The 24288-nt window shown below is 57.1% G+C and overlaps 10 protein-coding genes across 10 annotated transcripts; 4 read left to right on the top strand and 6 right to left on the bottom strand.

Annotated features, from left to right (window-relative positions):
- Window positions 1-714: 714 nt before the first annotated feature.
- On the top strand, window positions 715-4784 carry SCHCODRAFT_02667603 (uncharacterized protein; the record flags this gene model as incomplete). Its single annotated transcript, XM_003031870.2, has 14 exons — window positions 715-792; window positions 857-1056; window positions 1116-1615; window positions 1674-1753; window positions 1810-2003; window positions 2050-2374; window positions 2428-2457; window positions 3018-3110; window positions 3178-3374; window positions 3420-3925; window positions 3979-4052; window positions 4105-4301; window positions 4353-4680; window positions 4722-4784. The coding sequence occupies 14 exons, from the start codon at window positions 715-717 to the stop codon at window positions 4782-4784; spliced, it is 2865 nt and encodes a 954-aa protein (XP_003031916.1).
- Window positions 4785-4906: 122 nt separating this feature from the next.
- On the bottom strand, window positions 4907-6906 carry SCHCODRAFT_02625193 (NAD(P)-binding protein). The gene is made up of 8 exons (XM_003032313.2): window positions 6649-6906; window positions 6347-6599; window positions 6219-6293; window positions 5904-6163; window positions 5585-5853; window positions 5479-5534; window positions 5306-5430; window positions 4907-5240 (listed from the first exon to the last, which is right to left on the bottom strand). The coding sequence occupies exons 1-8, from the start codon at window positions 6680-6682 to the stop codon at window positions 5056-5058; spliced, it is 1257 nt and encodes a 418-aa protein (XP_003032359.1). The 5' UTR covers window positions 6683-6906; the 3' UTR covers window positions 4907-5055.
- Window positions 6907-7215: 309 nt separating this feature from the next.
- Window positions 7216-10365, bottom strand: SCHCODRAFT_02625189 (uncharacterized protein). The gene is made up of 5 exons (XM_003032314.2): window positions 10216-10365; window positions 9658-10167; window positions 9240-9608; window positions 9040-9185; window positions 7216-8989 (listed from the first exon to the last, which is right to left on the bottom strand). The coding sequence occupies exons 2-5, from the start codon at window positions 9914-9916 to the stop codon at window positions 7625-7627; spliced, it is 2139 nt and encodes a 712-aa protein (XP_003032360.1). The 5' UTR covers window positions 9917-10167; window positions 10216-10365; the 3' UTR covers window positions 7216-7624.
- SCHCODRAFT_02281959 (uncharacterized protein) lies at window positions 9658-10739 on the top strand. Its single transcript, XM_050342266.1, has 3 exons — window positions 9658-10174; window positions 10223-10347; window positions 10404-10739. The coding sequence occupies exons 1-3, from the start codon at window positions 9948-9950 to the stop codon at window positions 10598-10600; spliced, it is 549 nt and encodes a 182-aa protein (XP_050199923.1). The 5' UTR covers window positions 9658-9947; the 3' UTR covers window positions 10601-10739.
- A 781-nt stretch (window positions 10740-11520) lies between these two features.
- Window positions 11521-12412, bottom strand: SCHCODRAFT_02625179 (uncharacterized protein). The gene is made up of 2 exons (XM_050345286.1): window positions 12085-12412; window positions 11521-12012 (listed from the first exon to the last, which is right to left on the bottom strand). The coding sequence occupies exons 1-2, from the start codon at window positions 12332-12334 to the stop codon at window positions 11693-11695; spliced, it is 570 nt and encodes a 189-aa protein (XP_050199922.1). The 5' UTR covers window positions 12335-12412; the 3' UTR covers window positions 11521-11692.
- Window positions 12413-13091: 679 nt separating this feature from the next.
- On the top strand, window positions 13092-14944 carry SCHCODRAFT_02625175 (NADH-ubiquinone oxidoreductase). Its single transcript, XM_003031871.2, has 6 exons — window positions 13092-13165; window positions 13221-13369; window positions 13419-13582; window positions 13636-14316; window positions 14365-14604; window positions 14659-14944. Exons 1-6 carry the CDS (start codon window positions 13129-13131, stop codon window positions 14891-14893), a joined length of 1506 nt encoding a protein of 501 aa, XP_003031917.1. The 5' UTR covers window positions 13092-13128; the 3' UTR covers window positions 14894-14944.
- Window positions 14945-15998: 1054 nt separating this feature from the next.
- Window positions 15999-16342, bottom strand: SCHCODRAFT_02502932 (uncharacterized protein; the record flags this gene model as incomplete). The annotated part of the gene is made up of 3 exons (XM_003032315.2): window positions 15999-16047; window positions 16096-16201; window positions 16264-16342. The coding sequence occupies 3 exons, from the start codon at window positions 16340-16342 to the stop codon at window positions 15999-16001; spliced, it is 234 nt and encodes a 77-aa protein (XP_003032361.1).
- An 874-nt stretch (window positions 16343-17216) lies between these two features.
- On the bottom strand, window positions 17217-17618 carry SCHCODRAFT_02667598 (uncharacterized protein; the record flags this gene model as incomplete). The annotated part of the gene is made up of 1 exon (XM_003032316.1): window positions 17217-17618. One exon carries the CDS (start codon window positions 17616-17618, stop codon window positions 17217-17219), a length of 402 nt encoding a protein of 133 aa, XP_003032362.1.
- A 1907-nt stretch (window positions 17619-19525) lies between these two features.
- On the bottom strand, window positions 19526-23373 carry SCHCODRAFT_02577873 (uncharacterized protein). The gene is made up of 2 exons (XM_050343890.1): window positions 23025-23373; window positions 19526-22978 (listed from the first exon to the last, which is right to left on the bottom strand). Exons 1-2 carry the CDS (start codon window positions 23292-23294, stop codon window positions 20003-20005), a joined length of 3246 nt encoding a protein of 1081 aa, XP_050199921.1. The 5' UTR covers window positions 23295-23373; the 3' UTR covers window positions 19526-20002.
- A 65-nt stretch (window positions 23374-23438) lies between these two features.
- On the top strand, window positions 23439-24288 carry SCHCODRAFT_02625168 (Erg28-like protein). The gene is made up of 5 exons (XM_003031873.2): window positions 23439-23471; window positions 23519-23656; window positions 23705-23795; window positions 23848-23966; window positions 24039-24288. Exons 1-5 carry the CDS (start codon window positions 23450-23452, stop codon window positions 24089-24091), a joined length of 423 nt encoding a protein of 140 aa, XP_003031919.1. The 5' UTR covers window positions 23439-23449; the 3' UTR covers window positions 24092-24288.

Here is a 24288-nt window from a genome sequence, read left to right as displayed (position 1 = left end):
CCTTCTGTGCATGCAAAGACATCAGGGCGAGGTCCTTTGCCACACAGCGAAGCCGGTCAGACACGTCTTCTATGCGATGCCAAGGGGACCACGGTCGGACTGGAAGAGGGCGCTTACAGTGCGAATCCGGACTGACCGGGTGCAACGAGGGCTCGGAGGAGTTTACACCGGCGCAGCGAGATACAGCATGAGGTCGCAAAGTATGGCTCCGCGTGGTCATCGTAAAAAAATGAGACCGAAGGATACAAGCTGGAACTCATTGACCGATGCCTGAGAAGGATATGTAGACATGTTTATTGAGCTCGACCTGGGAAAGATGACCTCCAGGAGGAAACCAAAAGGAAAATTCGATCAAGACGGACCTGACGGACATAGGCACGTGCTCCAAGCATTGATCCGATCATCCGACACGGCCTTCGCCGAAGTTGTTGATCCACAACTTGTTTCCTGCCATTGTATCGTGCCCATATCGTTGGCTGTAACCTGTTCGCAGTGCGCAACCGGGAGAGACGCTTATATTGAACATATAATCCTGCGTACCAACTGATACTCGTATCTGAACCAGCGCTTGATCTCCGGCTATGCGACTTCTAGCGCACGAACTCGGCACGAGAGCACCCTGTGCATACTAGGCTTACGATACTCAGAGAATCGGGCGCCTATCAGATTCTCGGCAGCGATATTTTCTCTTGACCTCCTCCCTCACCGTTCAGCATGCAGTCTAACAAAGATAGCGATGCCCCTTCGCGCAGTGAAGAGTATTACATCGAAGGAGGAGACGTCGTCGTGCGGGTACGTGGTCATCTAGCATCAATCTAGCGCGGTCCTGAAGCGGCTTTTTCCTCGTCTAATTCAGGTCGAAAACACACTCTTTCGACTGCACGGCCTTCACCTGAAGCGCGCGACGACGTTTTTCGAGGACTTCTTCACGACAACCGCTTGGGATGCCCAATCGCGGCTGGGCCTAGATGACGGCTCTCCCCTCGTCATCGAAAAGTTAAAGGCCAAAGATTTTGATACCTTAATGTGGTTCTTCTACAAGTCGGCCTACAGCTGGTGCGTTCGTCGAGTAACAACTTCAGAGCGAAGCTTATTGCTGACGATATCGTATGCAGGTCATGTTCCCCGGACGCGACGGTCACCCCAAGATGGGAACGCGTTCTACAGTGCGCCGAAGTGCTCCGGATGCCCCAAGTTTGCAAGGTTGCTAGCCATGCGCTGAATTGCGCACAAGCTCTCAGTCCACTTCGCAAGATCGCGCTGTGCGCAAAGCACGGCTTGGGCGATACATGGGCCAAGAAGGAAGTGGAAAGCGTTATCAGCCGCCGCGACGCTCTGACTGTCGAGGAAGCCCACTCCCTCGGCATCGATTTGGCAATCAAATTGGCCGGCGCTCGCGAAGAGCTACTCCGCGTACCGAAGCTTCGAGGGAATTGCAGGGGCGTCCAGTGCAGCAACTGTCGAAATGATATGTCGTGCGAGAAGGGTATTCATTACTGTCCGCAAACGCAATGTCACGGTAGGCGTCGTTGGACACCGGAGGATTGTCCTCTCGAGCCTGCGTTATCCTCTGCTGCCGTACGAACAATCTCATCTGCAATATCTCTCCAACCAGGTCAGCTTTTCGCTGCTTTCCACCGTATGCATGTGACGGTATCGATTCTATTTTTCAGCTCTAGAGAACGCAACATCGACCGCCAGTCTCCGCACCTTTGACAAGGGGTACGCACATGGTGGCGACGTCTTCTTCCAGGTGCTGTTTCCTGATACTTTGGCCGAGTCTTACAAGATCTGACCAGCGCTTGCCAGGTCCAGGATCGACTATTCTTTTGCCATCGCTACCACCTTTGCACAGCATCGCCCATCTTTGAGGGCATGTTCTCCCTCCCAGGGAGTGACTATACCGAAGGAACCTCCATGGAAGCGCCCATCAAGCTTGAGCATATCAAGGCGAGCGAATTTCAGCACCTCCTCTACTTCTTTTACGACTCCGCCTATGAGTGGTGAGTTCTGTGTTGCCGTTGTCTTGTGCACGATGCTCAGTGTTAGGCTTCCGAACATTGATCCGGATAGCGTCCCCATGTGGGAGTCCATCCTTCACCTAGCAGACCAATTCGTCATGGAGGAAGTCAAGGCTGTCGCTCTATACGCCCTCGGCCACGACAGCGCGATCGGAAGTGCTCATAAGTTGACGTTATGCAGTCGCTACAACGTCGAGAAGACATGGGCACAGGGCGCCTTCCAGAACTTATGTTCCCGCTCGGATCCTCTCAGCGACGATGAGATGGAAGAGCTCCCGCCTAAGGTTGCTGCTGCCGTTGCGCGAGCACGTGAAGCGTTCATAGCACACCGCCACGCTGCCCAACACACTTCTGTATGCATTTTGCTGTGCGTTAGGTGCTGTGGCCATGACTGACCGATCTGCAGGTACCAGCAACGAAGTTCGCACTGGACCTTGTTGGTACTCATTATCTTGGAGTCACGAAAACCGTTTGATTGTGCTTGATCTAATTATCGTGAGGTCGGCAGTGATGGTGATTGCGGGTTAGGGATAGGCCAAATAGTTGTTTTCCTTCTGCTAAAATCAAACTAAGTAATCATTTGCAAGTTCACATCACCCGTGAATCGGAGTATTGCCCCATGCCATGGCTGTTCTGTACGCACCAAACAGTCACAGATCGCCAATTACAGAAGTTCAACTTTAAGTCACGTGACTCGTGTGTAATGTGACGGATCGGACTTTGCCGAAACTTTCGAAGCTTTCCTCTGTCGGTCTCAGGGCTTGCCTCCTCCTCCGTGCCTACAATCCATCCCAGCGCCTCGAAAAATGCCATCTCAAGCGTCAGCATACAGAGACGCTCTTGGCATCTGTGTCAGCGTGACTCAGCCTCATCTGATCACAACATCCCCCTTGCTTCAGATTGAACTCCGAACCGTCCTGCATCGCCTTGGGACGATGGGACGATACCGAGCATACCTAATTACCACCCATTCTAGTGCTCTTTACTCTTCTCTAGCTACGGCCATCACTCGCGTCCCTCGACATGGACCCCAGCAGGGTGTCGCGCAGCCAGGACTTCTACCGTGAAGACGGTGATTTCGTTATACGTGTAGGTTTTCTCCTTGAGTCGCGAACGCTGGTGTCCTGGCATTGACGGATCCAAACTTTGTGACCAGGCGCGAGACACACTGCTTCGTCTGCATGGTTACCATTTGAAGAGAGCGACGACTTTCTTTGACGAAGATCTGGCGCTCGCGAGCACCAATCCTTTTGCGCCCGGTGCGACTGACGGGAATCCTTACGTTCTACTTGGTGTCGAGGCTATGGATTTCCAAGCACTCGTCTGGTTCTTCTACGAGTCACCGTATACCTGGTACGTCTGCGTGTGGTGACCAGGTCTTGTGCTGAATTCTCGCAGGATAGATATCCCCATTGTTGACGCGGCGCGCGTTTTCCTTTGGGAGTCCGTCCTCATCTGCGCAGAACAGCTGCAGATGACCCAGATCACCAAGGTTGCCTGCTATGCCTTGGACTGCGCCCATGCCCTCTCCGACACGCGCAAGATCTATCTGTGCGCGAAGCACCACCTAGGGAATCAATGGGTATCGGCAGAACTCGAGAGGCTGATTTCCCGGAAAGAGCGCCTGACATACGAGGAGACCGACGCGCTTGGGCCACAGATAACCATGGCTGTTCACTCTGCGCGTCAGACGCTGTCGAACTTCCCGCGCAAGCCGTGCCGCGCGCCGCGGTGCAGGAACTGCTATGTTATCGCTATGTGCAAGGACGGCGTGCATTTCTGCAAGTATTGCGACGTGTACAACCAGGAAGCGGAGAGCTTGGCGAAGTGCCCGAAGCGGGACAGCGCGCCTTTCGATCCTGAGGCGGTCAAATCGGTCGTGTCTGCGATGGTGCTTTCCGAAGGTGTGTTACTCTCATGTCCTCCTTATGGCACTCGTACTGACGGGTAGCACCAGATGATGATGCCCCTCCGTCTTACTGGACGCCGAAAACCAGGATCGATACGCTAGGGGGCGACCTGTTCTTCGAGGTACGATCTTAGCTTGACTAGTGCATGTCGGGTTGACCGTATCTTGTCATAGGTCGAGGAACAACTGTTCAGCATCCATTCGTATCATCTGCTTGCAGTCTCGCCGGTCTTCGCCATGATGCTCGAACTCCCGTCAGGAGATGAGCACTCACGCGAAGGCACTCGAGACAATCCCATTCAATTGCGGTTCTTCAAGGCCGCGGACTTCGAGAGCCTGCTCTACTTCTTTTACGACTCGGCGTATGACTGGTCAGTCGAGAACGCGCCCGTCCCCTACGTGCTGAAGCTGACATGCCTCAGGTTGCCACAGGTCGATCAGACCATGGTCAACACATGGATATCTATCCTCTCCATGGCGGATATGTACGACATGGATAAGGTCAAGGCGGTCGCGCTGTACGCGCTAGGCCGCGAAACCGCGCTGGGCGACGTACGCAGGCTCGCCGTATGCCTTTGCTACGGCGTCGACAAATCCTGGGCGCAAGACGCATTCACGCGCATCATTACTCGAGGGGAATTCCTCACAGACGAGGAGGTCGAGGAGCTGATCGCTTGCCCGAAGATGATAGGGGAGATCGGAAGGGCGCAACTTGAGCTTCTTCTCGCGGCCGTCCCGCGTCATATTCCGGTGCGTTGGTGTGCCTCTCGTGCTGAACTTCTATTGCTCAGCGTCTTCTGCTCAGCAAGCGCCAGCGGACGCTGTGGCGCGGGCCGTACGAGACCATTACCTGAACTTTCAAGTCGGGTCTGCTCCGTCGCGAGAGAGCCTTCAAGAACAAGAACTCCCCTCCTATACCTTTTCTGAGCATACCCAGTGACCCTAGTCGGTCTTCGTTATACCATCGTCTCCTTGCTGTGACATACCTGGTCCTTTGCCGCTATCTATTTGATCGCATGGTGCTGCTGTTGTACCTCATTCGCAGTTTCAAACAGTTTGGATCACACGGCAGACGTACATACACAACGCAGGTCCAGTCCGAGAACATTTAGAATCACTGGACATTCAGGCAGACTTCTTGTCCTCAATGAGCTCCGCCGGACCCTGCTGGAAGCGGCCGGAGGACGTCAGACGGTTCAGTAAGACGTCGCCAAGCGCAGACACGGGCGTCAACACTCCACCCTTCTGTCCGAGGGGAGTGAGCTTGTCGTGGTCCAACAGAATGGAGAGCGCCGCCTCGGAGACGGTCACTGCGAGGGGCGAGGTCCGTCAGCGAATTTCTCATGACAAGGGTGCATGACGAGCATGTACGCACCGGCCGTGAGCAGGTACCCATCGCCCTTGCCCGAGAAGACCGACTTGACGTGCACAGGCGGCTTGTCCGGTAGCGGGTCAGAGGACGCGACTGTGGTGATCTTGAAGAAGCCTTGCTCCAACGCCCTAAGGGCCGTCAGCAATGGGTCAGTGCAGATTGTGCTAGCGCCTCACTCTTCCGACGGGCCCTGTCCGGGTTGGGGGACGTATTTTTGGACGAGAGTGCGGAGCTGCCGGAGGGAGTGAGACGAGCTCAACACCGGTCTACAAGGAAGCGCACCGGCTTCACTGTGGCAAGCAATATGCTGCCAAAGGCGAGCGAGAAGCTTAGCAACACGCCACGGAACCAGCTCGGCGTCTGCATGAACTCTGTGTACTTGAAGTTCGGTCCGTATGCGGCGGCGGGGTTGCCTTCCTGCAGCAAGCCCCATGTACGCTGCACGATCGGGCGGTTGATGGTCGACATCAAGAACTGGCCGCCGTAGACGGGGGGATAGACGTGAGGGAGGCGGTACGAGAGCTGGAAGGACGGGGTAGGACGGCCCTTGACTGCGAAACGGTCAGTCTCGTGCGTATGCAAGCGAAGACCCTAAACGCACCAGGACTGAGAGCCCAGGCGGCGGAGCTAGCCTTGATCTTCTCCCTCGGGATCTGCATCATCTCGAAGACGGTGGCGATCGTGCCGCCGGACGCGCCGCTCTTGAGCGTGAAGGCGCTGGTTGTATCGGCCAATGTAGCGGTGGGGACGAAGGACTTGAGCGCCTTATGCGCTATGTAGGCGCCGTAGTCGGAGGGGACGGAGTCGAAGCCGGAGGCGGGGATGACAATGGTGCCATTCTGGCGGGCGCGGTCGTGGAACCTAGGGCAGTCGTTCAGCGGAAGGGAGGGGGGGCATAATGAACAGGGGAACGCACTGGTTGATGATGTCGTAGATCCAGTATGCTTCGCCCGTTATATCAACATAGTGGACGTTGTGCTCGACGCAAGCTCTAACATTACCGAGGTCAGCGAGTAGATGGAGGGTATTAAAAGCACAACGCACTTCACGACAGGCGTTCCCCATCTCACGAACGGTCCAACGGTGTTGATAACCACCTTCGCGTCCTTCACCGCACGCTCGACATCGTCTGGCTGCGTTACGTCCACTTGCACGATCGTGACCCCATCGTCAAGCTTCTCCTGTTCCTTGAGCGCGTCCAATTTGGCCTTGGAGCGTCCTGCAATGGCAAGGGAGAAGCTCGTGCGGTGTTGGGTGTGTCCATTCAGATAGCGCGCGACTAGGCGACCGGTGTAACCTGGGCAAACTCGTCAACACTGGCTCAAACCCAAATCTTGAACACATACCGGTCGCACCAAGCACAAGCACATCGTAAGGCATGGCTGGTAGAGAGATAGCAAGCTGGTCAGAAGCAAGATATGTCTCAAAATGAAAGCAAATCTAGACGCCCTGGTTGCGTCAACGTCCATGATTTTCTTGCAAATCATCCGGTCACTTGCTTGCCGGTCCGCCCGCTGCCAAGGCTCTCCCAGGCTCTCTCCAGTCAGCAAGTCTGTTCGCAGGAAAAGTTCAATGCATTCTCCGAGATCATGGTCGGGGAGAAGAGACCTTGCCAGAAGCGTTTCGATTCGGCAGCGACACATCAGAGCGCCGGTGATAACCGTTGCCCGCGTGTCTGAATCGTTCACGATAAGGTGAGGATGTTGAACTACTTGAAGGGTCAGGCGAAGACGATAAGGTCAGTGGGTATGTTCTCAGGCTAAGGGCCGGGTCATCTAGATAGGAGATGGATGGCAAGACCGCATACCATGTGAATCTATTGTAACCGCATTTGGAAGTCTTTGTTCTCGCGCCGATATTTGGGAAACCATGGATCTCGCCGCTGCTGCAGCGCACTTGAGCAACATAACCTGGAGGCAAGAAAATGGCTGTTATGTAGCCATGTGCTGATTCTACCATAGCAGCAGCTGAAAAACACTCGACAAGGAGGTGAACACTATTTCACCATACGCACCAGCCTACAGGACTTTACGACTGACAAGCTTCCACTAGGCCAGTTCTAGGAATGATCCAAACTATCGGAAGTTGTGATTGCAGACAATGTACAACAGCAGCACCATTAGTGGGATAGAGGATAGATAGCAGCAGAGCAGAATAGGAACGTGATGGAAAGCAGATGGACGACATGAAAGTGCAGGTAATGGTACAGTGAGAAACGATCCTCCTAAGTCATGGGCAAATAAACATGAAAAGGTAGGTGAAGGCAGACGCTACCATGGTGAATGAAGAGAACGGGAGCGACCGCTCAGCGATCGCGCAATTTTAGCCCTGGAAGGCAAACGAGACGGCGCCATACATGCCATTCTCCCGCCCCAGCATGCCATAGCCCTGCAGCACCTCCATCTTCCTCGCGTGCCACCCGACCCCACTGCTCACATTGCCGTGCGCGTCCGCCAGCCACTGCAGCTCTGCCCGCATCGGGTGGCTCTCCTCCAGGTCGCGCACGAGCACGCCGTCGCACCAGCCGCTCGCGGTGTCGACGTACCACCCGCGGCCACCCTTGCTCCGGATGATGCGCCACGCGCCTGCGCCCGCGCCGAGCGCAGTGAGCATCGCGGTCGAGAGCTCGATGACGCGCAGGCGGGTCGGCGGCGCGGGAGGCGGCGCGTCCGCGGGCCCGGCGAGGCAGGAGACAAAGGGCGGCGTGCAGAGCGGGCGGATGACGTGCGTGTGCAGGGCGATGGAGGCCGTGCGGACAGAGCCGCGCGGCGCGCTGGGACGGAGGGCGTAGACGAGCTCGGGCGAGGTCCCGACGAGGGTGAGCACCTCAACGTTCGGGGCCTTGTTGGCGAGGAAGTCGGAGATGCTGGGCAGGGGGAGCTCAGACAGGTGGGAGAAGCCAAGCGAGCGAAGCTTGGGCTGCGGTCGGAGAGCCGCCAGGTGCTCGGCAGTCATGGGCGTGCTGGAGACGTCTAGGTAGGCAAGCTCGCCACGAGTCATGCAGGGAGCCTGGGTGACAAGCCGCATCATGTCGTCTTCGGAGAGGGGCGAGATGAAGGTGGCGTCGCCATACAGGTTGAGCTCAGTAAGCTCGCTGGTGACGGGAGAGTTGATGAGGAAGTCCGTGATGCTTTCGCCGGTGAGTCTGACACAGCGCGCAAGGGCGAGTGACCTCAAGCGAACGGTCGTCGAGCGGCCGAGCTCGTACAGCAGCTCCGGGTCTACCCGCGTCGCGGAGAGGTCGAGATGAGTCAAGGACGGGCAGGCCATGACAAAGAGTCGTAGGGTCCGGGAGGAAAGAGGCTTGATAGCACGCATATTGAGCCGACGCAGGCCCGGGAGAATCAGAGGGTCCTCAGAGGAACCGCGCCGCGACTGGTGGTCGTCACCACTCTCGTCGTCGTCAGTAGCCATGTTGCGCTCGACGAACTCGGTCAGCGCGTTGATGAAGACCGCGCTCACGCAGCCCGTGAAGTCGATCGCCTGAAGCTCCCGACACTCCCGCCTGCGCTCGCGGTCGTCCTCCTCCGTGTCGTTCGGGTCCGCGATCGCCAAGGCGCGTCCACGCATCGGCCGACCACGCCCCTGCGACGCTGCACCGCGCAGGAAGAGCTCATTGAGAACCCTGCCTGTCAGCGCACCATCCATGTACTCCGTCGCGCCAAAGGTCATCAGGTTCGGCATTTCCTGTCGACACGTCATTATTGCGCGCGGCGTCCGCCGAGGTCAAGACGCACCTTCAAAATTGCCTCCACGCGATCGCCTGTGACGAAGCGGCTGTTGACGCCTTCGCTCACCGATCGGCGCAGCCCGATGGTCCGGAAATGGTTGAAGTCGAGATGATGCACGAACCTCCCGGGACGCGGATCGTCAGGGGTTGGTACTACGACGGGACGGGTTAGTCGGTGGAGAGCTGTCGAGAGGAGTGATCACTCACTGTAGACGTTGGGCTCCCGGCGCTCGAAGACGTCTCGAATGGCGTCACTAATGGACTGGATGAGCTGCCAACGGGCGGGGCTCTTGCTCTTGGGGCGTATGCGTCTCGGGCTAGGCTCCCGAGAGATGGCAGGCGAGAGGAGCTCTGGGGGTATGGATTCGTCAGGCCCGTCCAGGGTTTGGAGAATGCTCTGTTGAAGCTTGAGCCGTGCGTCGTCATCGAGGGGAACTCCAGGGTGCGCAGAGGCGAGTGCGACGCGTGCCGCGGCTTGCAGGGTGTGGTCCATGACCATGTCGACGGTCTCTTCTTCGTAGTCCCAAGCAATCTGCTCTACGAGGGAGAGCCAGCTGCGCGGCATCCGCACCTCGACTATGTGGCGTGAGCGATCGTTCCACAAACAAAGGATCGGGGCACTCACGCTTGTGGTATAGCCATGGCCGTGCGGCAGCGTACCATGCGCGGTTCACGAGGCAGAGGCTAGCAAGTGTCCGGCGGGAGTCGGGCTCGGACCAGTAGGCGGAGGGGTGGGAGGAAGGGAGAGCCTTGGGCGCAAATTGACAGTCCGTCTGCAGTAAAGGGTCGAGCGAGCACTCCCAGGGGGGCAAACAAGCGGCGTAGACATAGGCGCTGATCGCGAAGAGGAGCTCGACGGGGTATTCCTTTGCGTCGAGAGACATCTTGGTAAGAGGCAAGACGCGATGAGGGCGAATGCAGAGTCATAGCATCCGGGCCTTATATATGCCTTCCGGCGACTGCACGTGGAAACGGCGAACACTCCTTCCAAATCAGGAGGCGGCACTTGTATTATGTCGTGATCGATCGTCGCGTGCTTTCCCCGCACCCCAGCCTTGCCCTTCTCCTCGTCCCTGCCCCAACTCGCGCCTCGGGTCTTGGCGTCTGCAGGGGCGAAGGACGCTGGCGAGCATGCCTGCAATGTTGGTCAACATTTTATCAACATTTTACCCAATTTTGACGCCGCGCAGATGCTCACAATGCAGGTTGCACGCCCGGTCCAGGTTTCAGTGTTCTTTGCAGGAGACACGGGTTAGCTCCCGTGACGGGGTTGTTAGGGCCTTCATGCGTCCACCGACTGTCTTGCTTTCCCGAGGCGAGAATGAGACCAGATGACCTCTTCGACGCCTCCGACCGACACGTAAAATCCAGCAGAACGTGCATGCGCCGGCGGACACTCATTCCATCAATCAGGCCACCGCGCAATTCCGCGAAGTCACCTTGTAGCTAAGTCGGGTGGGCCAAGTCTGGCGTCGAAGACCGCGGTCGGAGAGTCGACGCACTGCGCAGGAAGAACAGCATCACGTCGAAGGCCGCTTGCTACATTTCGCCCGCCAGTTCAGTCGTGAATTGAGGCCACGGATGGCGTAGCCTCCGGCCTAAGATGAATGGGTCGTGTGTGGGTCGTCATGCTTGCGCAAAAGCGGACGTCCCGGGAGCCATGTAGCACGCAAGAGACATAAGCGTCCAGGTTCGTAGCGGTGGGAGTCAAAGGACGTAAAGTGATGGGTGTTAGCCTCGTGGCCAAAAGGAAGGGCAGAATGCGGTTAACGCCGGTAGTGCGGGGTAATGGACCTACAACTGCTAAGCTGCTGGGCGTCGTTGAGACGTGCAATGCGGGACGCCGATGAATCGTCACATGAAAATGGCGGACGAACTCCGAGCCTCGCGAAGAGCTGTAGGAAATTATAGACAGCATACGACTGAAGCAAGGCATCCAGATTCGCTGACAGTAAAAAGCGACCGAGCGACAAAGAGCCGTACAGAAATACCGACGTCCCGACAGAACGTGCGTAAGCGGTACAGGATCCCGGCGAAGAGGCCTCACGAAGCAGGTTCGGGAAGCTGTAAGCTTGTTCCTAACCCATAAATTACACTACACAGTCCCCTTGAATTGCCCGCATGTGGTTTGCGCGCCGGCCAGTCGAAAGTCAAGTGACCGAATTTCTGCTCGACGCGCTCGCCCTGCCCAGTTACTGGCCCTCATGTGAGCTGAGATGACAAGCCTCAAACGCCTCCAACATGTGGAGATCGTTGTGGTAAACTTTTTGGGGAAGTAACTGGGTCCAGGGGAGAGAGTGAGCTTTCTGGGGAGGCAGGGGGAAGAAGCTACTGACCAGATCCGAGCCGCTTACGGTTTGTTTGTTACACAATATGTATACAGTCATTGCAGGTATACGCCGACATGCGAGAGAAAAGGACGTATTCGAGCAGTCATTCAAGTGGCCACACGTCTATTCTCCCGCAAAGGAAGAAAGGCGGAGATCCATTGGAGCGTCCACGCAGCTGAACAGCGAGAGCGCACACTATTCGGGGGAGGAAAACGCGCCATCGAAGACTTGGGGCGTAAAAGCCATCGAAGAGCATCGCTATCGATGTCGCATTCGCCACCGAGCAGTCGCCGTTACTGTCCTCACCGCGCAGTCGCGACATCGCTTTGGCTACGAATTAGGCTGCGTTGACCACGAATGGGCTGCGTTCGCCGGCGGGCATGGCACCGTACTGGTACCGCACGAGTATCCTTCGCGAAGCGCGCGCGCGGTGCAGTCAGAAGTATGTGCGGGAGCGGGGAAGTCAGAGATGCGTTCGGGAGCGCGCCGCGGCGTCTGGTGAGCAGCAGGCTCGCCATTGTTGACGACATCATAGCACTGGCTCATGCGGTCGCGCACGCGCTGGCCGAAATGAGGACAAGGGCTCCCCTGGCGGGCCTTTGGACGGAGAAAACGAGAATAGAGCTGCCGTGAGGACGAGCTAAAAGGAGGTCAGCTATAGGCGGTCGACTATAAGGAGGTCTTCCTTGACCATTCGAGAGAACGCTCAGGATGTACTTCAGGAGCCTTAAGACGGGGAAAACGAACTCTGGGGGTATTCAGCCAGCGGAGGTGCGAGTTAGATCGTCGGAGGAAGATGAGGGGGGCGTATTTTTGGCGTGCTGCCGTACCTTGTGCTGTTTCCGTACAGACCGCGGTAGCGTTCTTGCTTGGCCGTGAATTGGGAGGAGGGTGGGACGAAGTTATAACCTCGGATCGGGTATGGGGAGAGCATGTTGGGTGCAGAATTAGAGGATGTAAATATAGGGACATACCTGGGTTCACTTCATGCTGGCTTTGATTCTCGACAGAGCGGAAGAACGACAATGCGTCGTTCCTTCGAGCGTTTGAGTGCCTGTGCCGTAGCAAGACTCAGGATAGGTCAAAAACCTCTCACAGAATATATACCGCTCGCGTACATAGATGGCGGAGGAAATGATCCAATGTCTATGCGAGGATCCTGCACATAGAGAGATTCAGCTTGTATGTGACGAATCAGATAAACCGGAGCAACGCATACCGCTCGGGATCTGCAAGGCTCTCCACGGCCCCGCGAGGATGCAAGCAGACAGGCTGCGCGACTGCGCGGTGTTACTTCGAATCCCTCGCGCTCAGGCTTGAAGCAGAAGACTGGTATACTCTGGTTCAACCGTGGGAAACCACCTGGAGGCAAATGCAAAAGTGAAGACGTTGGAGTTCCCAGGTTACAGTATACACGGAACTCCAGTGATTTGGGATGCCCAGATTTCTGTGGCAATCCTGGGTGTCCCTCCTGCAATAAATTCGGATCAAGTTGAAGGTAGACCTTCACCTGAACGCAGTTGAGGCCATCTGGCACGCATCGGCATTTCTCTTTAGCTTGTCTTTCTTCGAGTGCTTTCACGTACGGCGACATGAAGATCCAATTTCCGTCTCAATACCATGTTCGATGGTGGTGGGAAGTTGGGAGATGCGCACTCACGTGCTAGCTTTGTTTTGCTCTATTTTGTCTTGCCGTGACCAATCGGATGTCGCGGAATTCGACGAGGAGCCGACTTTAACGAAACCCCTGCTCGTCGTCTACAACGATGAGCGCAGTGCTGAAAGCCGCGCGGCGGTCGACCTGTACGTCTCCGCCCTCACCCTGTTGACCCGTAAGATGTTGATCTGTGCTTTCCAGCGGTCGCGCGCCCCGCCAAGTTGCGAGCAAGTCGCGGTCTCGCAACCGCTACCGACATTCCGGTCAGGAGATACGGGGGCCTGAAGGACCAGGACCGCATCTTTACCAACGCATACTGCAGGCATGACCACGGGCTGAAGGGCGCCAAGGTGCGTGGTGCGATAGTCTGAGGCGGCGAGGTACTGACCCTCCCCCCAGTCTCGCGGAGACTGGCATCGCACGAAGGATATCATCCTGAAAGGCGACTCCTGGATCATCCAAACTATCAAGGACTCTGGTCTGCGAGGCCGCGGCGGCGCCGGCTTCCCCAGTGGTCTTAAGTGGAGCTTCATGAACAAGCCTGGCTGGGAGAAGGATCCCAGGTGCGTACTCCCTCCCACGTTAAGGGCCCCCCGCTTAATTGACACCTTCGTAGACCACGCTACCTCGTCGTCAACGCCGATGAGGGCGAGCCGGGAACATGCAAGGATCGCGAGATTCTCCGCGGCGATCCGCACAAGCTCATCGAGGGCTGCTTGGTCGCCGGCCGCGCGATGAACGCCACCGCCGCCTACATCTATATCCGTGGCGAGTTCTTCCAGGAGGCGTCGCACGTGCAACAGGCCATTAACGAGGCGTACGCGGCCGGTCTCATTGGCAAGGACGCATGCGGCTCCGGCTACTCTTTCGATGTCTACCTGCACCGTGGAGCTGGCGCCTATATCTGTGGCGAGGAGACCGCCCTTATTGAGTCGCTGGAAGGGAAGCAGGGCAAGCCTCGTTTGAAGCCGCCGTTCCCAGCCGACGTGGGCCTTTTCGGTTGCCCGACCACTGTCGCCAACGTTGAAACTGTCGCTGTTGCCCCAACTATCTGCCGTCGCGGGGGGTCGTGGTTTGCTAGCTTTGGGCGCGAGCGGAACCAGGGCACCAAGCTCTTCTGCATCAGTGGCCACGTCAACAACCCGTGTGTCGTTGAGGAGGAAATGAGTATCCCGCTGAAGGATCTCATTGAGAAGCACTGTGGTGGCGTCATTGGCGGTTGGGATAACCTCCTCGGTATCGTGCCGGGTGGTTCGTCCGTCCCCATCTTGCCCATCGACAAGTGCTCCGAAGTGCTGTGAGTGTCTTCATCTCGGTCCATGATCCCGAGCTCAGTGATGTCCAGCATGGACTACGATTCCCTGAAGGACGCGCAGTCCGGTCTCGGCACGGGTGCCGTCATCGTCATGGACAAGAGCACCGACGTCGTCTCCGCCATCGCCCGCTTTGCGTCATTCTATAAGCACGAGTCTTGCGGTCAATGCACGCCCTGCCGTGAGGGTACTACCTGGATGATGAACATGATGAACCGCATGGTCGAGGGCCGCGGTCACGTCCGCGAGATCGACATGTTGCTCGAGATCTCGTACGTCTTCCCCTCCTTCACCTCACCCGGCGACGTTACTCATATCCCCCACAGTAAGCAGATTGAGGGCCGCACCATCTGTGCGCTCGGTGACGCCGCTGCCTGGCCCATCCAGGGCCTCATGCGCCATTTCCGTCCTGAGGTCGAGAAGCGCATCGAGGAGTTCCGCCGCGCGAACGGGACGGTTGCGTTTGGTGGTCGTCTGGCGAGCGAGATCGACGACACGCTGGCTGTCCCGGATAACCTTGGTGCTCGTTTGCCGCCTCTGGAGCAGCCGATGTCCTCGTAGGCTAGTTGTGCGTAGGTCGTTATGTACAATGGTCACTGTCCTTTCAATCTCGTGCTCTTGCGTGACGCTTCGCCCGTTCTTGACCTGTCCAATCTGTCCAGGCTCAATTGATGAGCGTATCTTTCTGCGAGTAGTCGTCTGGTTCATCCTGAGCCACCAGGGCGTGTAGAGCCGGCCTTCAGCGAAAACATGGTAACCCCTTCGACGGCTATGGTCCGAGGTCGACGTTCTGTGACCCAAAATGGTGCGTTATGGCCATGCACGTGTTTACTGCACGAGAAGATTGGCATGAGTCACTTGAAACTTCCTTATGCTCGCAAGGATACGAGGACGCAGACATTCATGAGGATAGACCGTCTACCCAGCGCGTGCACGACAAAGTAATAAAAAGATTGAAGGCAACCAATCTTTTTGCGCCCGACCTCACCACGTCCACAGACGCAGGATGATACAGAACACAAAGAGAAAGGTAGAAGATTCCCCTGACGACACAAGCCTGTACTACAGCGGCAAGGTCATCGCGTCCCCGGGTTGCAAGCAGAGCCCAGGGAACAGGGGTGACAAAAATTGGATAACCATAACACGAAGCAGTGCTTCGGTAAAAGTGGTTAAACTTTTAAGAACAGATACTACACTTGATCTAAGCCAAGAGGCCAGAGTGGTGAAGAATCGGGGTGTCGAGGGACGGGTTATGTAGGGCGGAGCGACGCACAGACCAGCGGTACATGTGGGTGTAGATGGGTCCACAGACGAACTCGCAGTTGGTGACACATTTTTCCGCCTCATATGTTCAGCACCTAAACGGGTAGTGGAAACCAGCTGAGGAGCATGAAGAAGTCTGGCCTGACGCCAGCATGACTCGAATCATCGACCTCAACAAGAGGTCACTGCTGTATCACGCTATTCCCACGTGATGTTGAAGTTGAAGTGGGCGACAAGGGCCAGACACACGGCCCGAAAAATATGGAGCTCGCGTCGATAATGAGAAGTTAATCAAGTAGCCGTCAGAGTGCTGATGATAACGTAGTAAATGCAAAGGTAAAGGAATGTTTGTCGCAAAGTCATGAAGTCGTCCGTCGCCGGTCCCAGCCCTCGCCGCCACCGTCTAATCGATCCTGACATTGCAGCGCACGCAGCGCTTTTCCCTGTCCCGACTAAGAAACGTGAGCATACGTGCTATTGAACGCACGTCTGAGACTCACCAGAGGCAGATCAAGCCCAAAGGGAAACAAACGATGGCCCAGACGATGCCACACGTTCCGTAATGCTTCTTCACGACGTGCGACCCCTGCGCGCACTTTGCAAACACTGTGGAAGAAATGCAGCATCAGAATCTACTGGGGCATTATGCCAAGACACGAAGGACGTACATTCGGCCTGATACTGCTCGCCCACTTGCGCGATGGACATCGGCTGCTGAGCCTGAGGGGGGTACTCCGTCTTGGACATTTCGAAGGCAGCGTGCTGGTGGGCTGGGATCGCAAGGGGCGTCGGGAGGCGCTGGACGCACTCTGCTTTCTGACAGACCTTATAAGGTTTTCTTACGCATCGTGAGTTGCCTCGCATGCACGGAGATGCGCAGCGACCCGAGGGAAATTACAGCATGCAATAGCAAATTTCGAGTACGGAGTGGGTCTGCTGTGGGGAGGCCGTTATGTGGATGGTGGCGAGAATTTGTTGGCTAGAGAGATATTCTTTGCGAAGCACCAGACGCCCCGCGGACGCCGGCGCTGCCTCAGTGTTTTATCTGCTTCGGAGCGCTCGGTCGACGGACAGATGTAGCACCGTGTTTGGCATTATCGTCTTGCATGCGCTTCAGTCCCGAGCAGCTCGAAGAGAATGTCCCCAGATCCATAGACGAAGGTTAGCTAAGAAAGGAAGTTCATCCGCGACAAAGTCCATAAAGGAGCACGTGTGCTGGACCTACAGAAACAATGTCTTGACCCTGGACCTTCTGGGAGGGCTCGACTTGCCAGAGAATACATAAAGAAACAATCTCATCAGTCGGATATTAGAGAAGCACGATCTACCCGAAGCAAAGGTCCTTGGATGCATACTGCAGTTCTGGACGCGCCCGCGAGCGAGTAGCGCGTACAGTCTGGCCGAAATAGGGACTACCACATGAGCATGGAGGTACTCAAGAGTACCTTGCTTTCCCCGACTTCTAGCGCCGACTCGGAGCGTTCAGTCGACCGGAGACAAGTAAAGCCTTCCACAAAAGTCACTTCTCTTGAGATGTCTGCGTATGCAACACATCGTTGTAGGGACGAGTCATCGGCTTGTCATTTGCGTCTACTTCCTGTAAGGTAAAACATACCCCCGTCTACTCCGGCTTCACGAACTCGTAGTTCAGCCAGTGCCCGTCGCCCAGATCCTGGTGGTAGAAGCCGCCGACCTTCCCATCCTTCGCGCACTTGTCGATGAGCTTCTGCGTGAAGTCAGCCGCGCTCGCGGGGTCGGAGCACTGCGGCTGCGTGCCCTTCTGCTGACAGAGAACGAAGGTGCAGCCAAGGGTATTGCCCGAGCCTGCGCCGTCAAGGTTGTGGCAGCCGGAGCCATGCGGTCGCGCGCAGCTGGGGTCGGCGCCGCCTTTGAAGGCGTCGACGAGCGTCTGGCAGCCATTGGCGTTGGGGCTGGCGTCGGAGGTCTCGCACTGGATGTAGTCCTGGGCGGAGACAGTCGTGCAGGCGAGACCGAAGGCGAGGAGGTGCTTGGTGGAGAACATACTGCGAGATATGGTGAGACTCGAGAGGCAAAGTACGCGGAGAAACCGTTCATACCTTGTCCAAAGAGGTGCAGGCGAGTCGGTGATTCAAGTGGATTGCTGAATTAGACCTGCAGAGTCTGGTTGAGACGCGTGAGCTATGCGAGAAGGAAGAAAGCTCACCTTTGAAATGTACGAGAGGAAGTCGATAGAGAAGAAGTCCATCCGTCCGTGGCTTTTATAGTTCGTAGTGCAAGCGCGAAACAGTGGAACGCTGCAGATACCTCGTGAGGTGACGATAGTAAGCTTTTTCGCGAGGTGGAGATGCCCCCCGCTCTCCGACTGGCCATGCATCAGTGAGCAGAGGTGCAGTCATTTCGCGGAGTTGGCTCAGTCCAACGCGCTTTGTTGTTGCAGATGATATTTGTGGAGCAATAGAGGACGCAAAGAACGAGGTAGCATTCCTGAAGTCACGAAAGATCAGCTCGTTCCGTTAGTTACCCAGTACCAGCGCGTATACAGAGCCATGTCTTTGTGGAGTCGGGATTGAAGCTCGTGTTTGAGGGTCGTAGAGATCAGGACTCGGTCCTTTGAGGTGGAACAACACGAAGGTGTGAGCGATCGCGAAACTATCTCGGTGGAGCGACCAGAGAGCGTTCGCTATTCCTGCATGGGCTACAACGATCGATGGTACAAGGCAAGTCGAGAACGAGTCACTGAGGCGTTGACTTGTGACGGTTTGGTCCTCGTAGTCACGTGTAGTACAGTGCGTGACCGGGAAGCTGGTCACAAATCGTTCGATCAGCGTTTGCTGCGAACGTGGCGGTGTGTCTTGCTACCAATAGTCACCTTCATGTAGTATGGATTCTAAGCTTTCGACTGGTACACTTTGCGAAAGTGTCCTTGAAGTTTCGCCTGCTGTACGAATATTTTGAATTGATGACCGCCGAACGTGCTCGGACCGGGAAGCTGGTCATAACTCCGAGCTTCCCACGCAGGTCGACTACCGCCCCGTCTTGACGGTTCACTCAACCCTGGTAGTCAATACCACCTCCTGAGACAGTGTAAACACGTCAGTGCACATCTATGAAGGATCTAAGGCCCAAAGTCTTCCCGAACCCTATTGATCATGCCCGAAAATTCGCATGCTCAAGGTTGGCAGGCATCATCGATAGTGAGAGCGAGCATTTGGCGCCAAAATGTCCGAGATGCATCTACATAGTGTTTACAATGACTCAAGTACTCATATCCTTCCTGTATGTACGTGCAGAGTGCCGTCTATCAAGAATTAAGAACAACACTCTTGGCACGTGACTATCAACGCATGCTAAACAGCACGCAGAGACTGCTTCCCCAGCGGTTTTGAGGGCCATGCTTTCTCAAGTATATTGTACTATGTCTCTGTGCTTGTTTTTGTGCCCTGAAGGTTCTTGGAAGGGGCCCAGCGACTAGGGGGGCTCAGGGCCTGTCTTCGGAAATAGCTACGACTAGCGTCGTACCGAGGAGCGATAGAGAAGAAGAGAGTAAACAGAACCCTTCGGCGAAAGGTTGAGCCTCCATGTACCAGTTTCTAGGAGAATCGCATGGCTGAGAACCACGCTGTGAATTTCCTTTGAATTTGTCTCTGACGCGATACTGAGAACGCTGCGGTCGCATTGAGAGAGCCATATTACAGGCATCTAACAGGAGGCGTAGATTGTAGAGGAGTATATCGACGGCCGACCGCCCAAGGTACGCATATCGTTCAGTGTGAAGGCGCCGAGAGCGGCAGAAGGAGAGCTATAGGCAGAAGGGGTTTGATCGCTCGATCACGGCGTCCCCCGGCCCCATCAAGCGCCCACGCACTCGGACCTTGAGCAGTTAAGGACTTTCTGCGCTATACACAGCTTCAGTCTATCGCTACGTTCACTTTGGTTTCATCAAAGAGCACCGAGACATCGGATACGGTACGCTACAAACGCTATGACCAGCTTCCCGGTCTGACCAGCTTCCCGGTCACGCACTGTAGCTACTATGGACCCACAACTCGAAAACTGGACAATCCAGATCGTGAACAAGGCCATAAAACGGCGCTTTCCTGCCCCGCCACCCCAATATGAGAGTACAGAAGTCAGCATATGGATTCTGTTAGAGAGCCTGTGATAATAACCGCAGCGGTGACCTAAAAGGGTATATACGCGAAAAGATGCAGCAAGTATGAACTTGTATAGGTACGTATACGCATAGAAAATAAGATATATACTGTGTACGACTAGAGCAAAGGAATGTGTGATTGACTGTGATTGTGCGCGAGGACACGTATGTACGTGAGTATAATCTCGAGTCCGCTACCTGCTACTACTCCTGCTAACAACTAGCCTCCTACCCTCCTACCTCACAACCTCCCCCTTCCCCATCCATTCTTTCTATCTCCCCTTCGCAGTACTGGTGATCCGGCGCATCGTATCCTTCTCCGCCGCAATGTGCCGCTGTAACATCCCGTCCAACCTCGCCAACGACTCCTTCCTGACCAACGACACCGGCTCGTCCGACCTCCTGCCCCTCGGCTCCTCCGCCGTACTCTCGATCGCCGCAGTCGTCGCCGTAGCCGACCTCTGTTGCGAGACGCGACTCGAAGCGAAGGCGGCCATACCGTAGGGCGAGTTCGCGTGCCCCGGCTCACTGCGCAGATCCGTGAAGAAGCGTTTAGACTTCTCCGGCTTGTTCTCCACCGGCCGCAGGCGTTCGACGAGCGCAGGACTGACGAGCGCCGCGCCGACATGTGGTAGCGAGTGGTTGCCCAGGCGCATGAAAGACGGCCGTGGAGGTGTCGGCGCCGCTGCCGACTCCGCACGCGCTCGAGGGAAGGAGGGTGGAGGGTACCGCGACTCGATGCTCCCCCGCGCGCTACTGGTCCGTCCACCGTAGGTGCTGCTCGCCCGCCCGCTGTACAGACTGCCCTGAGCACTTCCCCTCCCGCTATACGCACTCCCATGCGCCGAGGTAGAGTAAACATCGTCCTCCTCGCTAAGCTCCGACTCGTCTTCGTCTTCCTCCTCCTCTTCCGCGAGCTCCTGCGCGAACGCCTGATCCTGGAACGCGTCGAAAAATGACTGTGGCGACGACGCTGGCGGCGCGATGTGCAGCGGAGACGCGACCTGTCTCGGAATCGGAAGAGAAGACTGGATGGGCGGCGCAGAATGTATATCCGCCGGAACATACTCGCTCGGTATGTCCAGCGACATCCCAGGAAATGCAGGGCGGCGACCTCCGAACGGCGTGACCGAGCTCGAGGGCGAAGAAACCGGCGCCATGGTCTCCCGATCCGCTGGCGGCGTGACAGGGAAGGGAGGCGTCACCGGGAACGGCGGCGTCGTCGGGTCGGGCGCGAGGATTTCCGGCACGCCCTCGTCTCGACGTCGATCCTCACTGAGCCTACTCGACGCGCTGTACTTGCTCGATGCAGCACTGCGCCTGCTTGAAGTACTCGTAGACCGCGAGCGCCCACCATGCGTCTCCGACGACCCCGACGGCGTCGGCTCTGAGTGCGAGCGAATCATCGAGGGCGAGCCGCTTGATATTGACCCCACGGCCAGGAGCGAGCCCTTCCTGGGTGGCCTGGGCGCTGGCGACAGCGCGAGGAAGTGGTTTGACGACGTCGATGCTCTAGGCGGGGGCGTGAACGACGACGACCGTGGAGGGGGGGAGAAGCTTGCTGGCGTAGGCTCCGGTTCGGGCTCGACACTGATTCGCGGCGGCGCCATAACGTGCGCATCGTCCACCTCGTCCTCACTGTCAACGTCCAAGAAGGATTGCCAGTCGTCATTTAGGGCGGTATGGAATGCAGACGTCGGTGGCGAGCGTGTCTGCGAGCGCACGTCCATGTCCGAGTAGTATGTCGACTCTGCTCGTGACTCAGCCCGTACTTCAGCGTTGCTTGTCCGTGGCTCAGAATATTGGGACAAAGAAGTCAGCGCGCCCGGCCTGAGTCCTGGTATTGGGGGCGGCGTCATCGTCATACCACCCTGGCCAGAGAGATGAGGAGACGACGCGACCTTCCGCACACTACGCGCGCTCGAGACTGATGGCGCGGGCGTCGTCGAGGTCGAAGCGCGGGGTGCCACAAATGACGAGGGGCTGTGACTTGTAGCCGTAGCTGCGCGAGGTCTGTCCCTATCAGAATTCGAGCGCGGCGCAGGCGCGAGTGCGATCAGAGGCGTCGACGGTGTCGACGCTCGCTCGGGGACATATTCTGCCGGCTTCGACAAGGTATCGCCTCTCTTCGGCTTCGGGCGTGCAGGTAATGAGCGGATAGACGCCTCGCTGGGGTTGCTGCCCATCATGACCGGATGCCTGATGATGCGCCTGTCGAGCATCACCTTCGGGTGCGGGGCATTGGTCTTGACATTGGGAGACGGTGGCAGCGAGCTCGTCGGCCAACTCGGGACAGCCGGCGATGGCAATCTCGAGCTCTCCGGCGACGTGTTCAGCGAGAGGTCCACTGCAGCATGCAGAAGCTGCTTTCTCCATGCGTTCTCCGGGTCCGCCAAAGTCGAGGTCGAGGAGGGCGGCAAGCGGTCTGCCAGCAGAGCCGCTCCCACGGAATCCTGCACGCCGAGCCCGTGCACCTCAGACGCCTGCACGGCAAAGTAGGACGAAGACGGCGGCGGAACGTCCACCGCATCCGTCGGGTCCACAACGCCGTCGAAGACGTTGGACGGCGCCTGCTGCGAGCCCTGGCCAGCGGCCTTCGTCTTTATTTCCTGCTCAGCCGCCTTCGCAGCAGATGACAGGTCGTCCATCCTCTCGCGCACTACCACGACGCGGCCGGGGCGCGACCGAGTATCGGCGGGGCTGGTAGCGGGGCGCTGCGGCATTCGAGGGGTCGCGGGCGCCGAGCGAGGGTAGACAGGTGCGTCGGTAGGTGTTCGCAGGGCCGGACTGGAACCGTCGGTAGATGAACTGGAGCTATCCGGGGTGCCTGGTTTCTTTCCCTTGCCTATGCGGAAGAGATCGAGGAAGGCAGGTGTGGTGGATCGCTGGGGCTTCTTCGTGTTGGGAAGAGCAAGGTCGGAAGGTTTAGGCTTGGAGTGGGCCGGTGGTAGCCAGTAATTGTTTTTCACGAGAAGGCGCAAGCGATAAGATACATCGTCGCCGTTGAACTCCTGGATGTGATCGACCTCCGTTTCGAGGGAGGCCAGTTCGCGTTCAGCAAATGAAAAGGACCGTGGGGAGGGGGTCTCCGTCATCGATGCCGTAGAAGTGGACAATGGGTAGACCGAGGAGGAGGCGTTGGAGTCCTGGGTAAGGACTGAGTCTCGGAAGTTCATGTCAATGCGCTGGAGTGACGGTCGACGGGTGAATGCTGTGAGTGAGTCTGTAGGTGCGAGAGTGACAGATTTCTGTCGAAGGTGAGACGGGTCCGTATGCAAATGCTGGAATACTCACCTGTCCCACCGGCCCAGTTGCCGCCCGTCGGGGCGAACGCTGGGGCGCGGTCTCGCTCACGCACGTCGCGTCCGCCATGTCCTCATCATAGTCTGGCATCTCCGGCACCGGGCCAGCAGACGTCGACGCGACAGGCGCGCCTGTAACCGTGCTGGAACGCGCGCGGCCCTGGTGCGGTCCCCGCGGGGGATCTGCTGCCCTGTTCGCGCTCGCCACCGAGCGCAGCGACGGCGGACGGTGCGTTTCATTCGTGGGAGACGCGGCCGACATCGTCGACGACGTCCAGGGCCAGTTTGGCCGATGGTACCAAGTGCGGCAACGAATCGAGGGCGAGGGAGGAAGGGCGAATGTGCTTACATAAGCGTAAGCATCGGTCCACGCGCCGGTCGCGCTCCGACGCGCTCTTCCTTCCTCCCGCCACCATCATGTCCGGCATCCTATCCGCTCGTGCGCATGCTGTACCCTCCATACCCGCTGACATTGATCTCTGGCAGTCATTCCCGACGCTCCGGGCTACCTCCCCTACTGGCAACTCCTCGTCTCCGTCACTGCAATCATCAATGGCCTGCAGAACTTTTTCTCCATGAAGGCCGCCCGCAAAATCTACAATAACGTAGCTACTAATGAACCTGGTACGTTGCACCCCCTCAACTGTCGACCGTAAGCTAACATTACCATAGTGACGCCTCTACAAGCGCGCACCTTTGGGATCTGGACCCTCACTTCGGGCGTAGTGCGATGGTATTGCGCGTACAACATCCACCAGAAGGTGTACGTTGCCACCTTCCTACTCGGACGAGGACCTCTCTTACCCGCGACCCAGCGTTTACGACATGACACTTTTCACTTACCTCCTCGCCTTTGCTCACTTCTCCCTGGAGCTGCTTGTCTTCCGCTCCGCCAAGCCCAACCCAGGTTCCATGAGCCCTGTTGTCGTCTCAAGTACGCAACCCTTGTTCGCTCCCAGACCACGCTGACCTCCCCCTCCGTCCTTGCGCGTCTGTTCTTCGCCAGCATCATCCCTCATATGGATGCTCACGCAGTACGACTTTTACGTTCGCAAGTAGAGAATGCACGCTTCAAAGCGTGTGAGGCTGGGTTTCAGAGCCAGGCTTTTCCGCGGGTTTCCTCGCGCGTGCGTCTGCCCCTGCTATGAGCGTAATGGGACCGGCGAAACGCCCCCTACCAGGACCCTGGATGGCCTGACGGCCATTTTCGTTTGGCACATCCCCCTGGCACAAAATGAAAAGACCTTCATGGATCA

Source organism: Schizophyllum commune (genome assembly GCF_000143185.2).
Source record: "Schizophyllum commune H4-8 unplaced genomic scaffold SCHCOscaffold_6, whole genome shotgun sequence".
Classification (NCBI taxonomy): Eukaryota; Fungi; Basidiomycota; class Agaricomycetes; order Agaricales; family Schizophyllaceae; genus Schizophyllum; species Schizophyllum commune.
This window is presented reverse-complemented; position numbering and strand designations above follow the sequence as displayed.

Bases quoted from the DNA above. Each gene is read 5' to 3' on its own strand.
- SCHCODRAFT_02625193 (XM_003032313.2), bottom strand. From the start codon at position 6,682: ATGCCTTACGATGTGCTTGTGCTTGGTGCGACCG. The intron at 6,600-6,648 runs GTATGTGTTCAA...GAGTTTGCCCAG, and splicing joins GCTTGTGCTTGGTGCGACCG to GTTACACCGGTCGCCTAGTC. The intron at 5,431-5,478 runs GTGAGGCGCTAG...GACGGCCCTTAG, and splicing joins GGACAGGGCCCGTCGGAAGA to GGCGTTGGAGCAAGGCTTCT.
- SCHCODRAFT_02625189 (XM_003032314.2), bottom strand. From the start codon at position 9,916: ATGTCTCTCGACGCAAAGGAATACCCCGTCGAGCTCCTCTTCGCGATC. The intron at 9,609-9,657 runs GTGAGTGCCCCG...CACGCCACATAG, and splicing joins GCCATGGCTATACCACAAGC to TCGAGGTGCGGATGCCGCGC. The intron at 8,990-9,039 runs GTGCGTCTTGAC...ACGTGTCGACAG, and splicing joins GCGTGGAGGCAATTTTGAAG to GAAATGCCGAACCTGATGAC.
- SCHCODRAFT_02281959 (XM_050342266.1), top strand. From the start codon at position 9,948: ATGCAGAGTCATAGCATCCGGGCCTTATATATGCCTTCCGGCGACTGC. The intron at 10,175-10,222 runs GTTGGTCAACAT...GACGCCGCGCAG, and splicing joins CTGGCGAGCATGCCTGCAAT to ATGCTCACAATGCAGGTTGC. The intron at 10,348-10,403 runs GCGAGAATGAGA...CGTAAAATCCAG, and splicing joins GACTGTCTTGCTTTCCCGAG to CAGAACGTGCATGCGCCGGC.
- SCHCODRAFT_02625179 (XM_050345286.1), bottom strand. From the start codon at position 12,334: ATGTCCCTATATTTACATCCTCTAATTCTGCACCCAACATGCTCTCCC. The intron at 12,013-12,084 runs CTGAAGTACATC...CCTATAGCTGAC, and splicing joins TTTTCCCCGTCTTAAGGCTC to CTCCTTTTAGCTCGTCCTCA.
- SCHCODRAFT_02625175 (XM_003031871.2), top strand. From the start codon at position 13,129: ATGAGCGCAGTGCTGAAAGCCGCGCGGCGGTCGACCT. The intron at 13,166-13,220 runs GTACGTCTCCGC...TGTGCTTTCCAG, and splicing joins AGCCGCGCGGCGGTCGACCT to CGGTCGCGCGCCCCGCCAAG. The intron at 13,370-13,418 runs GTGCGTGGTGCG...CCCTCCCCCCAG, and splicing joins ACGGGCTGAAGGGCGCCAAG to TCTCGCGGAGACTGGCATCG.
- SCHCODRAFT_02577873 (XM_050343890.1), bottom strand. From the start codon at position 23,294: ATGTCGGCCGCGTCTCCCACGAATGAAACGCACCGTCCGCCGTCGCTG. The intron at 22,979-23,024 runs GTGAGTATTCCA...CACCTTCGACAG, and splicing joins CAACTGGGCCGGTGGGACAG to AAATCTGTCACTCTCGCACC.
- SCHCODRAFT_02625168 (XM_003031873.2), top strand. From the start codon at position 23,450: ATGTCCGGCATCCTATCCGCTC. The intron at 23,472-23,518 runs GTGCGCATGCTG...GATCTCTGGCAG, and splicing joins GTCCGGCATCCTATCCGCTC to TCATTCCCGACGCTCCGGGC. The intron at 23,796-23,847 runs GTACGTTGCCAC...CCCGCGACCCAG, and splicing joins TACAACATCCACCAGAAGGT to CGTTTACGACATGACACTTT.